At 42.7% G+C, this 13,441-nt stretch overlaps 1 protein-coding gene across 1 annotated transcript in view; it reads right to left on the bottom strand.

Moving 5' to 3' along the window:
• Positions 1-13,441, bottom strand: part of CNTNAP2 (contactin associated protein 2) — a 1,934,648-nt gene that overhangs the window by 230,183 nt on the left and 1,691,024 nt on the right. Inside the window, exon 16 of the mRNA XM_081283562.1 lies at positions 776-946. Within this exon, the coding sequence (XP_081139688.1) occupies positions 776-946 (171 nt within the window). The remainder of the gene's footprint in view (positions 1-775; positions 947-13,441) is intronic.

The raw sequence follows: 13,441 nt of genomic DNA, 5'->3' as shown, positions 1-13,441 counted from the left end.
TCATTCTTGCATGAGACCCTGTAGCTTAAGCACTCAGGTAAAGGGGTCAGAAGGCAGGCAGGAGGCTGAGGTTCTGTGGAGGGAGGAGGTTTGGGGTGGGGTGGGGGACATAGTCTGTGATCTTGTGGACTCTGAGTTATCTCAATAGGCAAGGGACCTGGCATCTGTGGCTTGAAAGTTCCTAAAGCTGAACTTAGGCTGTGGGGACACCAGGACCCTGGCAAAGCAAGAATTGCATTTCTCAGATGCAGCAAACACAGCTCTCCCACAGAAGCCAGGCCTCCTCTGGTCTTGGGAGGCGAGGCCAGCAGAGCTGAGCTAAGTAGCATCTGATCTGGGTCTGCCTCTGATAGCTTCTGTCTCCTTGGCAGAATCGACACTTTTACAGGGTGTGTGGGTGGGGGCTTCTTTGGGAAAATTGCATACTCAGCATACTCTTTATCATTCCTGTGTTCCTCAGATCGCTTCATACACTCCTTTGTCTCCTTGGGAAACAACCCATTTTAAAAAGAATCGCACGTGTGTGTGTTGTCTTCCTATGACATCAGGGCGGCGTGTTCTCCCTGGTCTTCCTGATAACTGGGTCCTGGTACCTCTGCCTGCACCTGCTTCTTTGAGTGTGTCCCAAGGACAGGGCTCAGGTTTGGCCTGCACCTTCTGGTCCTGCTCCTGGAACAAGAGCCGTCATGTTCCCCGCACGGCACTGCACATTTGGCCTAGGACCCCGAGGCCACAGAGGGGCTCTTGGTGCGTTAACAAGAGAACTGATACTCACACTTCAGCTCCAGCTTGATGAAATCTGTGTTCCCCAGATTTTCCAGAAACACTCCCCGAGGGATTAAGGTTTTGAAGTAGAAAGAAATGTCAGCGCTCGTTTCCCCTTGGAAAGTAGAGAAGTGCAGGTAGGATGACGGGTTTGGGAACGAGGCGGCATTCCAGTAGTTCCCTGTGGAGAGAAAAGAAAAATCCAGGTTGATTTATACCTTGATGAAGGTAATCACATGAGAGAGACCCATTTCTTGAGCTTAACCAACCCCCATCAGCAACATCCTCGTTTCCCTCCTCCTGTCGAAAGAAGTTCACAAAATCCCCACAAACATGTAGGTGTCTCTAAAATACTTCATGTTTGGTTTATGTATATTACTTAAATTTCAACATATAAAATGTGTATACAATTAAAAACATGCCAATATAATAAATTTATATAAAATAGATGAAATATTAATGTCTATAAAATATTTTGTTAACAATTGCTAACTGGGGCTCCTAACAGGGCAGTCCCCAGGGACTCTAGGTAGTCAACCCCAAGGGGGTGAAAGCCCAGAGAAGCCCCTCAGCCTACTGTATGTGGTGGGTAGATGGAGACCGTTTTGAATTTGTGCCTATGGCTGGTGGCTTTGGTCTGCTGCAAGAAGCGTGGGGGCTAGATCAAAGGATGATAGAAGAGGAAATGGAGGTTTGGTCTCTATTCCTCCTTCTCATCCACCATTGCCTTGGAATAACCAGTGCCCGCTTCTGCATCAGCAGGTGCTCAGACACCGGGTGCAGGTGCTTCCGGAATACAAGTGGGGAGCCCAGAGCCTTTTACTTAGGAGCTGAGTAAAAGGGAGAAATGATTGGGCTGGGCTGGGGCAGTTTCCATACTTTCCTGCTCCAAGTCTCAGATGTGAGTTGCCATAAAGGGAAAGAGTGAGTCTTCCCTACCCAGCTCCTCCTTGGGAACTCGGGGTGCACCTGGGACTGTGGGGTGTTTGGTGAAATGGAGAGTGGAGAGTTGAGCCCACCAGAGGCTCACCGGAGGCAGCCTCCACTCAGGAGCTCCAGGGGAAGACAAAATGTACCCACCAACGACCTCCACCCATTGTCTGACAGTGTAGTCATGTCCCCAGCGGTGAAGCAATTCCCAGGGCAAAATCAGAACACCACACTGGATTACTCAGATTCCCCCAGGACAGATGGACCAAGGACTTAGTAGAAGACCATGGCTTGGCTCTCTGCTTCTCCAGGGAGAAGTCCCTTTTAAATGAGCACATTCACCATCACAGTTTAAGACTAAGTCTCACGGGCAGGTTTTAAATCAGTTACCAAAGGCTTGGACTTTAATAGTAATTCCCAAGTGTTGTGTTTTTTTTTTTTTAATTTTTTATTGATTATTTAAAGCATTACATAGCTCATGATATATCATCTTTCATACATTAGACTCAAATTGTGTTTTGAACTCCCATTTTCACCCCAAATATAGATTGCAGAATCACATCTGTTACATATTCACATTTTTACATAATGCCATATTAGTGTCTGTTGTATTCTGCTACCTTTCCTATCCCCTACTATCCCCCCTCCCCTCCCCTCCCCTCCCATCTTCCCTCTCTATCTCCCCTGCTGTTGTTCAATTCTCTCCCTTTTTTTCCCTCCCCCTTGCCCCTCATAGCCTCTTATAATTTTATGTATCCTTGAAGGTCTCCTACCATTTCCATATGCTTTCCCTTCTCTCTCCGTTTCTCTCCCCCCATTCGTCTTTGTTTACTGTAGTCTTTTCCACATGCTCTTCCTTCCTGTTCTGTTCTTAGTTGTTCTCTTTATATCAAAGCAGACATTTGGCATTTGTTTTTTAGGGCTTGGCTAGCTTCACTTAGCATAATCTGCTCTAATGCCATCCATTTCCCTGCAAATTCTATGATTTTGTCATTTCTTAGTGCTGCATAATATTCCATTGTGTATAGATGCCACATTTTTTTTATCCATTCATCTATTGAAGGGCATCTAGGTTGGTTCCACAGTCTAGCTATTGTGAATTGTGCCGCTATAATCATTGATGCAGCCGTATCCCTATAGTGCGCTCTTTTAAGGTCCTCAGGGAATAGTCCGAGAAGTGCAATAGCTGGGTCAAATGGTGGATCCATTCCCAGCTTTCCCAGGAATCTCCATACTGCTTTCCAAATTGGCCTCACCATTTTGAAGCCCCACCAGCAGTGTACAAGTGTACCTTTTTCCCCACATCCCCGCCAACACTTGTTGATGTTTGACTTCATAATGGCTGCCAATCTTACTGGAGTGAGATGGTATCTTAGGGTGGTTTTGATTTGCATTTCTCTGATTGCTAGAGATGGTGAGCATTTTTTCATGAACTTGTTGATTGATTGTATGTCCTCCTCTGAGAAGTGTCTGTTGAGGTCCTTGGCCCATTTGTTAATTGGGTTATTTGTTATCTTATTGTTTAATTTTTTGAGTTCTTTGTACATTCTGGATATTAGGGCTCTATCGGAGGTGTGGGGGGTAAAGATTTGTTCCCAGGATGTAGGCTCTCTATTTACCTCTTTTATTGTTTCTCTTGCTGAGAAAAAACTTTTTAGTTTAAGTAAGTCCCATTTGTTTATTCTGGTTGTTAACTATTGGGCTATGGGTGTCCTATTAAGGAATTTGGAGCCCGACCCCACAATTTGTAGATCGTAGCCAACTTTTTCTTCTATCAGACGCAGTGTCTCTGATTTGATATCTAGCTCCCTGATCCATTTTGAGTTAATTTTTGTGGATGGCGAGAGAAAGGGATTCAATTTCATTTTGTTGCATATGGATTTCCAATTTTCCCAGCACCATTTGTTGAAGATGCTATCCTTCCTCCATTGCATGCTTTTAGCCCCTTTATCAAATATAAGATAGTTGTAATATTGTGGATTAGTCTCTGTGTCTTCTATTCTGTACCATTGGTCCACCCGCCTGTTTTGGTACCAGTACCATGCTGTTTTTGTTACTATTGCTTTGTAGTACAGTTTGACCTCTGGTATCGCTATACCTCCAGATTCACACTTCCTGCTTAGAATTGCTTTTGCTATTCTGGGTCTTTTGTTTTTCCATATGAATTTCATGATTGCTTTGTCTATTTCTACAAGAAATGCCGTTGGTATTTTGATTGGCATCGCATTAAACCTATAGAGAACTTTGGGTAATATCGCCATTTTGATGATGTTAGTTCTGCCTATCCATGAACAGGGTACATTTTTCCATCTTCTGAGATCTTCTTCTATCTCTCTCTTTAGGGTTCTGTAGTTTTAATTGTATAAATCTTTCACCTCTTTTGTTAGGTTGATACCCAAGTATCTTATTTTCTTTGAGGATATTGTGAATGGAGTGGTTTACCTTATTTCCATTTCAGAAGTTTTGTTGCTGATATATAGGAATGCCTTTGATTTATGCGTGTTGATTTTATAACCTGCCACTTTGCTGAATTCATTTATTAACTCTAGCAGCTTCTTTGTAGACTCTTTTGGGTCTGTTAAGTATATTATCATGTCATCCGCAAATAGCGATAGTTTAATTTCTTCTTTTCCTATTTTTATGCCTTTAATTTCTTTTGTCTGTCTAATTGCTCTGGCTAGTACTTCGAGAACTAAATTGAATAGAAGTGGTGATAGAGGGCATCCCTGTCTTGTTCCAGATTTTAGAGGGAATGCCTTCAATTTTTCTCTATTCAGAATGATGCTAGCCTGAGGCTTAGCATAGATAGCTTTTACAATGTTGAGGTAAGTTCCTGTTATCCCTAGTTTTTCTAGTGTTTTGAACATAAAGGGATGCTGTACTTTGTCAAATGCTTTTTCTGCATCCATCGAGATGATCATGTGGTTCTTGTCTTTAAGTCTATTGATGTGGTGGATAGCATTTATTGATTTCCATATATTGAACCATCCTTGCATCCCAGGAATGAATCCTACTTGATCATGGTGCACAAGTTTTCTGATATGTTTTTGTATTCGATTTGCCAGAATTTTATTGAGAATTTTTGCATCCAAGTTCATTAGAGATATTGGTCTGTAGTTTTCTTTCTTTGAAGTGTCTTTGTCTGGTTTTGGGATCAAAGTGATGTTGGCCTCATAGAATGAATTTGGAAGAGCTCCTTCTTTTTCTATTTCTTGAAATAGCTTGAAAAGTATTGGTATTAATTCTTCTTTGAAGGTTTTGTAGAACTCCGCTGTATACCCATCTGGTCCAGGGCTTTTCTTAGTTGGTAGTCTTTTGATGGCTTCTTCTATTTCTTCCTTTGTTATTGGTCTGTTTAAATTGTGTGTGTCTTCCTGTCTCAATCTGGGCAATTCATATGCCTTAAGAAATTTATCGATATCTTCGTTATCTTCTATTTTATTGGAATATAGGGTTTCAAAATACTTTCTAATTATCTTCTGTATTTCTGTAGTGTCTGTTGTGATATTGCCTTTTTCATCCCGTATGTTAGTAATTTGAGTTCTCTCTCTTCTTCTTTTTGTTAGCGTGGCTAAGGGCTTGTCTATCTTATTTATTTTTTCAAAGAACCAACTTTTAGTTTTATCTATTTTTTCAATGGTTTCTTTTGTTTCAATTTCATTGATTTCTGCTCTAATTTTAATTATTTCTTGTCTTCTACTACATTTGCTGTTGTTTTGCTCTTCCTTTTCTAGATTTTTGAGGTGTTGTGTGAGTTCATTTATTTGTTGGTTTTTTCTTTTTTTGAGGTAAGAACTCCAAGAAATGAATTTCCCTCTTAAAACTGCTTTCATTGTGTCCCATAAATTCCGGTATGTTGTGTCTGTGTTATCATTTGACTCTAAGAATTTTTTCATCTCCTCCTTTATGTCTTCTATAACCCATTGATCATTCAATAACATATTGTTCATTTTCCATGTGATGTAGGATTTTTCCTTCCTTCTTTTATCATTGATTTCCAATTTCATTCCATTATGGTCAGATATGGTGCATGGTATTATCTCCACGCCTTTATATTTACTAAGAGTTGTCTTATGGCATAATATATGGTCTATCTTTGAGTAGGATCCATGTGCTGCTGAGAAGAACGTGTATCCACTTGATGATGGTTGATATATTCTATATATGTCGGTTAAGTCTAGATTATTGATTGTGCTGTTGAGTTTTATAGTTTCTTTATTCAGTTTTTGTCTAGAGGATCTGTCTAATGGCGAGAGCGGTGTGTTGAAGTCATCCATAATTATTGTGTTGTGGTCTATTTGACTCTTGAACTTGAGGAGAGTTTGTTTTATGAATGTTGCAGCTCCATTGTTGGGTGCATACAAATTGATGATTGTTATGTCTTGTTGGTGGATGGTTCCTTTTAACAGTATATAGTGACCTTCTTTGTCCTTCTTGATTAACTTAGGTTTGAAGTTGATTTTATTCGATATGAGTATGGCCACTCCTGCTTGCTTCCGAGGGCCATGTGAGTGGTATGATTTTTCCCAACCTTTTACCTTCAGCCTGTGTATGTCTTTTCCTATCATATGAGTCTCCTGAAGGCAGCATATTGTTGGATTTGTTTTTTTGATCCAGTTTACTAGCCTATGTCTCTTGATTGGTAAGTTTAGGCCATTAACATTTAAGGTTACAATTGAGATATGATTTGTATTTCCAGTCATGCTTCTTTATTTATTTATTTTAGTTTGGTTAGTTTTGCTTTTTGGTTATTTTCCTCCCCCTTTACTGAGATACTTCCTGCTGTTAGTTTTGGGCACTATTTTTCACATCCTCTTCTTGTAGTGTTTTGTTCAAAATGCTTTGCAGAGCTGGTTTTCTTGCTGCAAATTCTTTTAGCTTTTGTTTATCGTGAAAGATTTTAATTTCATTGTCAAATTTGAAGCTCAATTTTGCTGGATATAGTATTCTTGGTTGGAATCCATTATTTTTCAGCGTTTGAAATATGTTATTCCAGGATCTTCTCGCTTTCAAAGTTTGTGATGAGAAATCTGTCGTTAACCTAATTGGTTTACCCCTGAAAGTAATCTGCCTCTTTTCTCTCGTAGCTTTTAATATTCTCTCCTTGTTCTGTACGTTGGCTATCTTCATAATTATATGTCTTTGAGTTGGTCTATTATGGTTTTGAATGTTTGGGGTCCTGTAGGCTTCCAGGATTTGGCAATCCATTCCATCTTTCATCTCTGGGAAGTTTTCTAGAATTATTTCATTTAATATGCTGTCCATTCCTTTGGTTTGAATCTCTGTGCCTTCTTCTATCCCTATGACTCTCAGATTTGGTTTTTTTATGACATCCCATATCTCTTGAATAGATTGCTCGTGGGAATTAAGCATCTTTTCTGTGTTGACTATATTCTTTTCAAGTTGATAAACCTTGTCTTCATTATCTGATGTTCTGACTTCTACTTGATCAAGTCTATTTGTAATATTCTCGTTTGAATTTTTAATTTGGTTTATAGTTTCCTGCAATTCTAGGATTATTGTTTGATTTTTTTTTAATATCTCTATCTCCTGGTAGAGCTCGTTCTTTGCCATTTGAATTTGTTTGTTTAATTCATTTTCAAAATATATTTTTATTTCTTGGACTTGCTGTCTCATGTCTTCTCTAATATTCCTTTCCATTCGAGTTAGGTATGCCTTGAGTTCTTTCCCTATACCTGTTTCTGAAGTTTCTATGTCCTCCTGTAGAATTGAGTAGTCTTGCATTGTTTGTAATCCTTTTTTCCCTTGTTTTCTCATGTTGTCCACGTTACTTTCCAGCTCTTTTTGATTGTCGTGTTTCTGCTCTCCTCTATAGATTTGTTTTGTTTCTGTATTACTCTGATGTCTCTCCTTTGTGTTGTTGAAGTATGACTGCTAACGTGGATTCCGCTGGGAAGGAATTCCGACGTTCGAGCTCCAGTGACGACACTACTCTGCTATGACGGGCCCCAGTCTCCTTGCCGGGGTGCCCTAATGGGGGGGTGTGACTGGACTGTCTCTGTGTGGTTTCAGCTCCCGGTCCTGGCAGGCGGGTAGACTCCAGCCGCCCAGTATCACAGGCCGCGGGCAGGTGATCCGTCACCAACGGGAGGGCGTTCTCCTACCGCCCAGTTACGCGGGCAGTGGGTGAACTGTCGCCGGTGGGCCTGCAGTTTACAGCTGCCCAGTCGTGAGGGCCTTGCCTCTAGGCTCCTGGTTTCTCCTGCTAGCCTTGGTTTCTCCTGCTAGACCAGATTTCCCCTCAGTGATGATTCTCGGCAGTTCAAACTGTACTCTGTGCCTGTTTTGTTGTTGCAATCTGTCGGACAGTGGCGGTGGATACTTCAGCTGTCCAAGATGGTGGCCGCTGGTTACCTTAGTGGAGTGTCCCTTGTGGGGGGAGGGGCTGTACCGCTTCCGTCCCCGTCAGCAATCCCGAACTCAGCCCGGGGGTCAGTGCGGGCTTGGGCTTGGCTGGTGGGATACCACCGTGTCGCAGCCACTTAATTCCCTGCTGACTAGTTAACCCCTTCTCTGGGGCGCCACGCCTTCTGTAGCCTCGGGGCAGGCCGCGCGAATCAGACAGCCTGGATCTCCGGGGTCACACCGTTGGCTTTTGGGATCCCCAGCACTCTATGGTTTTGATTTTTTCTGCTTGCTCCTCCCCCAGCGCTGGCTAGACAGGTTTTGTTTTGGCCGCTGATGTGAGGGGGGGTTGGGGGTCAGGTGCCTCTAGCTCTCCTTTAGTCTTTATGCAGGCTCACTCTGATAGTCCCTCCTCCTGAATGTCTAGGAGAGATTTTATGCGAAATCCCCCTATGTATGGGGGCTGAGCTGGGTGACACACACCTGTTTGTTGTTGCAATCTGTCGGAGAGTGGCGGTGGATAATTCAGCTCTCCAAGATGGTGGCCGCTGGTTACCTTAGTGGAGTGTCCCTTGTGGGGGGTGGGGCTGTACCGCTTCCGTCCCCGTCAGCAATCCCGAACTCAGCCCGGGGGTCAGTGCGGGCTTGGGCTTGGCTGGTGGGATACCACCGTGTCGCAGCCACTTAATTCCCTGCTGACTAGTTAACCCCTTCTCTGGGGCGCCACGCCTTCTGTAGCCTCAGGGCAGGCCGTGCGTATCAGACAGCCTGGATCTCCGGGGTCACACCGTTGGCTTTTGGGATAAGTGTTGTGTTTTTTAAAAATGATATCTGCTGTATCTTTTCTTCAAAGAACACAATGAATCAAAGTTCACTATTAGCTTGTACTCATATACACACTACATTTTCCCTTTCTTTTATGAAAACTATGTTCATATGCAATATTAAAGTCAAATACCATTCTTAAATAAAAGTAACTTTGTGTTAGTACTGTTATGTTAAAGTCATAAATTTAGATAAAACATATCTTTACTCTGAATGTTAAAATAACTTCTTATTTAATTAATGTTGTTTCTGTTTTTAAGAGACATCTGGGATATTGGGATAGCTCAATAAATGTGGGTTGGTTCAAAGACAAATACATGATGGGCACCTTAACATTTTAATGAGTTTGGTTGGGCCTCCGTGGCTCCTGACCCAGGCAGCACCAGGCTGCAAATGATTAGCACTCCACTAGCAGGGAACACAGGCGAGGGAACTTGGGTAAGGTGTTTGTGGGATAAGGCACAAAGACAGGGGCACATGGGTGTCCATGGTGACAGGTTCCAGGACCCCCGATAGATACCAAAATCCTTGATGCTCAAGCTCCTTGTAGAAAGTGCAGAAATATTTGCATATAACCTGACATGTATGTATTACATCAGCTTTGGAAGGCTCATAATACATAATACAATACAAATGCTACAAAAATAGCTGTTATACTGTAATGTTCAGGGAATAATGACAAGAAAACATCTGTATGGGTTGTGTATAGATGTGATTTATTTTTTAAAAATTATTTTTATCTACAGTTGCTGAATCCTTGGATTCAGAACCTATGGTTGTGGAGGGCTGACTGTATTTCCTTGGTTAATGTAGAAAGTTCCTGGTTATCGGGAGAAAAAAAAGAAGTTCCTAGTTGAAGTGAGTTGGTGGTTTCTGAATGTTCAACTTAAGTTTAGTTTTGCTATTTACTCTGGGTTTGGTCTGGGTTTGTATGGACTTTGTACATTAGGCCAAATTGTTGAATTTACAGACATAAAGTTGTAGTGTTTTCTTGGGTCCTGGAGGTCAGCAGGCAGTTCATACCCAGCAAGATCTCTGTAAATGTCTGGAGTAAGGTATTCACGGTGGTGGGGCTGACTGCTCTTGAGGTGTCCCAGAAGTTTCAGTGTAGTTTTGAACTTTTTTTTTTTTAACTGCAAAGTCATAGCTTTCATGGAGTGGGTGGAAATATTGTTCTCCAATATTTTCTTTTGGAGAAGAAGACAATTATATGATATTGGGTAGGGTGATGATGGGAAAGAGCAGGTCTTCACTACCCTCCTTCTGGTCAGCATCTGGCTGCCTGTAGAGCAAGAGAAGCACAGGCTCACCTTTACCAGCTGCCTAGAAACGAAGGACTCTTGAGAAAACCTAAATCAAATGAGCAACTCTCTCCCCCATCAGAAAGTCCCAAAGCCTACAGGGAATGAAGATGAGTCACTTGGGGCCAGAAGGAGTCTGCACATCCTAATTGGGTGAGAACCCTTGGAGCCAGCACTGATCAAAGTCCTCAGCCAGCCTTCAGCCTGAAGCAAAGCAGTTCTGTCTCTTCAGGCTGGATCCCCAGGACAGGAATGTAATTAACATTTTAAAGTTTCAATCCAATCAAGTGCATTCTTACTTTCTGAGGTGGTGATATATTAACAGAAGGGCAGTTGTCTCAAATGATTCTAGAAACAGGAAAGCTAAAAGTAAAACATGCCAGTATTTATTGGAGGTCCAACACTAGTTCTTCAGAAGGAAATATCTCCAGAGAGGAGAAGGGCGGCTCCATCAGTTATTCTACTTTGATGAAACATCTCTGTGGACCACCATTCCATTTGTTCTAATTCTATCCTCACTAAGCAACTTCAGTTTAATCTGGTCTCTTGAATGGACCCCTTCACAGTCAATCACGCTTTGCACAAGAGGCATGCTTACTACGTGATACAGTTGGAGTTGTTGCTTATGAGTTGTCCCAAACCTCTGGGAAAATTTATTAAATCCAGATTCTTGACTAGCAATGGTGAGGGCTGCACAAAGCTGAGGTGTCTACTCTAGAGCTCCTGGAGAGGAGCCACTGAGGCACGGGATATTAGACTTTCCGTTTCCATTTATCTTTAAAAGCTCATCCTTTTAAATGTCTATTTTAGTTAACTTTAAGAGGTCCACAGTCTATGAATCCAGTGGCCTGTAGACGAAATTGATAAGGGAGCATGCTCAGTGGGGTGTGACCTTACGGGCTTGTAATGAGTAGTGTATAAAGAAAGAACTTTGGATGCTGCAGAGCCGGGTTAACCCTCTCCAAGCCTCATTCTGAAGAGGCTGCTGCCCAGTTGCTGGATTTTTTGGTCATAACAATAATGCGAGCGCTCCCCCAGTGCACTTGCACTTCCAGAAGCATGGAGCTTACAGCATTAATATTGTGGGTTTCCATTGCTCCAAATGACCATGAGCTCCACAAAAGCGGGCTAAAACCATTCCATCTCTGTAACCTTTGGCCCCAGAACATAGTGCTCAATAAATAATTGTTAAATAAATAGATAAGTGATTGGTTGCTCTTCTCATTTATGCCCAATACTACTCCATATGCAAAGTCCTCAAGGGACAGGATGTGCTTTATGGTAAAGCCTGAGTATTGTGTGCCTGAGCATGGAAGATGCTTGATAAATATAAATAAAATCTAATGTCACTTTAGTGCCTGCAGATAACGGGACACTGCTTCCACTAGCACACCATAATTTTCCTCATCCATGACTTTATTTCTATTATTCCCTATAGACCTCATTGAACAATGCCATGCATTTGCAAGACCGATGGTCTCATAACCTTAAGGTTATTGAAATAGCTGCAATTTGTACTTGTGATCAAGGTCAGTGCTATGGAGGGTAAAGCGCATTGGATGAGAATACCAAATTGGAAATAAGAGATTCCCTGTGGGGCAGGGCTTGAGTGACAGCAGGTGGCAGGGACTGGGCCAGTGTGGGCAGACAGAAGGGGGCAGGTTGGAAACCGAGAGGGAAGACATGATACAGAATAGAAATGACTGTCTGAGACTGCAAGAGTCAGTCAACAGTAACAGAATCCTGAGGCAGGTGGAAAGGCTCAGGGACCCTGTCTGGAGTAAGAGTAGTCAGAGCTTGGCAAGATGGTTGGGAAGACATTGAAGGCTCTTCGAGCTTAAGAATGAGACAATCACCAGAAGCTTTTTAACACATTCTGGACAAGGCCAGGCTTATCACATATGGCAAGAGGTACCCGAGAGGTACCTCCAGCTCACTGAGCCAGAGTGGGCTGGGACCACACCCCAGGCACGGCTGATGCTCAGCCACACTGCAACCCGTGGCGACCATCAGCAGAAATCCCCTGTTAGACGTTCATCCAGACTCGTTAACAGCCACTTTCTCTAGTCTGACCACTGATTACATGGTATGGGATTCCAGCTTTAAAGTTTCTAAGGATAATTTCCGATGGGCAGCATTTAATTTTTGAGCCTCATCTTCATTGCTCACAAGGTACCCACGGGCACCGTTATGTCTCACGGTGCCACAGGACCACAGTCACCCCGGTTCCCTGGTCCCCCACCTCCCCCTCTCATTGCTTAGAGACAATCCCTTCTAACATCCTTAACTCTTTAGCTGTACCTCTGTATTTAAAACCACTTCTGTAGGTATTTATTAATTCATCGCTTACAGACATTCCCTATTGATTTTCCGCGATGTGAGGTCTGGAGTTACCACTTTTGCAGACCTGCCTCCCTCCTCCCTTTTTGATATTCTCTCTCAAAAGGGCCCAAATCACAGACTTTTGGTGATATTGAAATTCAGGATTTATATTTTTAGGAGTAAAATTATTATTCAGTAATGAGCCAGGCAGCAAATGTACATTTCTTTTCAGTATAATTTTTGTTTTCCTAGAATCAATGATCTTTGTTTTGCTTTGCTTAGTTTCCTGTGAACCTGCCGTGGATTCTCGCCAGATTCTCCAACAGTGCTGTAGAACCCTTCTGGAACATTTCCACGGTTCCACGCCCTCGAGATCTAGCAGTTGTGCTGTGTCCCTGGGTGGGGCCTCTACATCTCTCTTTCCCACCTGATAGCTGCTTCTCGGGGTCCTCACAGCCCTTGTCCTGGGACCCGTCTCTCCAGTCTCCCAGGACTGGCTTCTGCTGCTCTTTGGATTCAGTCCTCAGGCTTTCCGGTGTCCTGGTGTCCCCTGCCTGGTGCGCAGCCTCAGTTTCCTGCATTTCCAGAGAGCTCCTTGCACAGAGGGGTACGGAGGCCACTCTCCGAATCCTGGTCCTTCTGATGACTTGTTATTCTGCTTTCACACCTAACGGACAAACTCCGTGAAGGAAGCTGTCAACCTGTCAGGGTTGCTACCTAGGAAGCCGGAGCTTTCTGATTACTGTCCCTGGAGGGGAGTGGAGATAGAGATCTCCAAATTTTCTCTCTGGAAAATTTCAGGATTTTTCTTTAACCTTTTAAATGGAACTTCACATGATGGGTTTGGTGTGGATCTTTTCTGCCACATCAGGTCTGGGACCTGAATCATTACTTCTCTGATCCTTCCTTCTCAAACACCTATTAATTTAGGT

Source organism: Spermophilus citellus (genome assembly GCF_964194105.1).
Source record: "Spermophilus citellus genome assembly, chromosome: 3".
NCBI lineage: Eukaryota > Metazoa > Chordata > Mammalia > Rodentia > Sciuridae > Spermophilus > Spermophilus citellus.
Note: the sequence above shows the minus strand (reverse complement) of the source record. Positions and strands in the feature narration are given on the sequence as shown.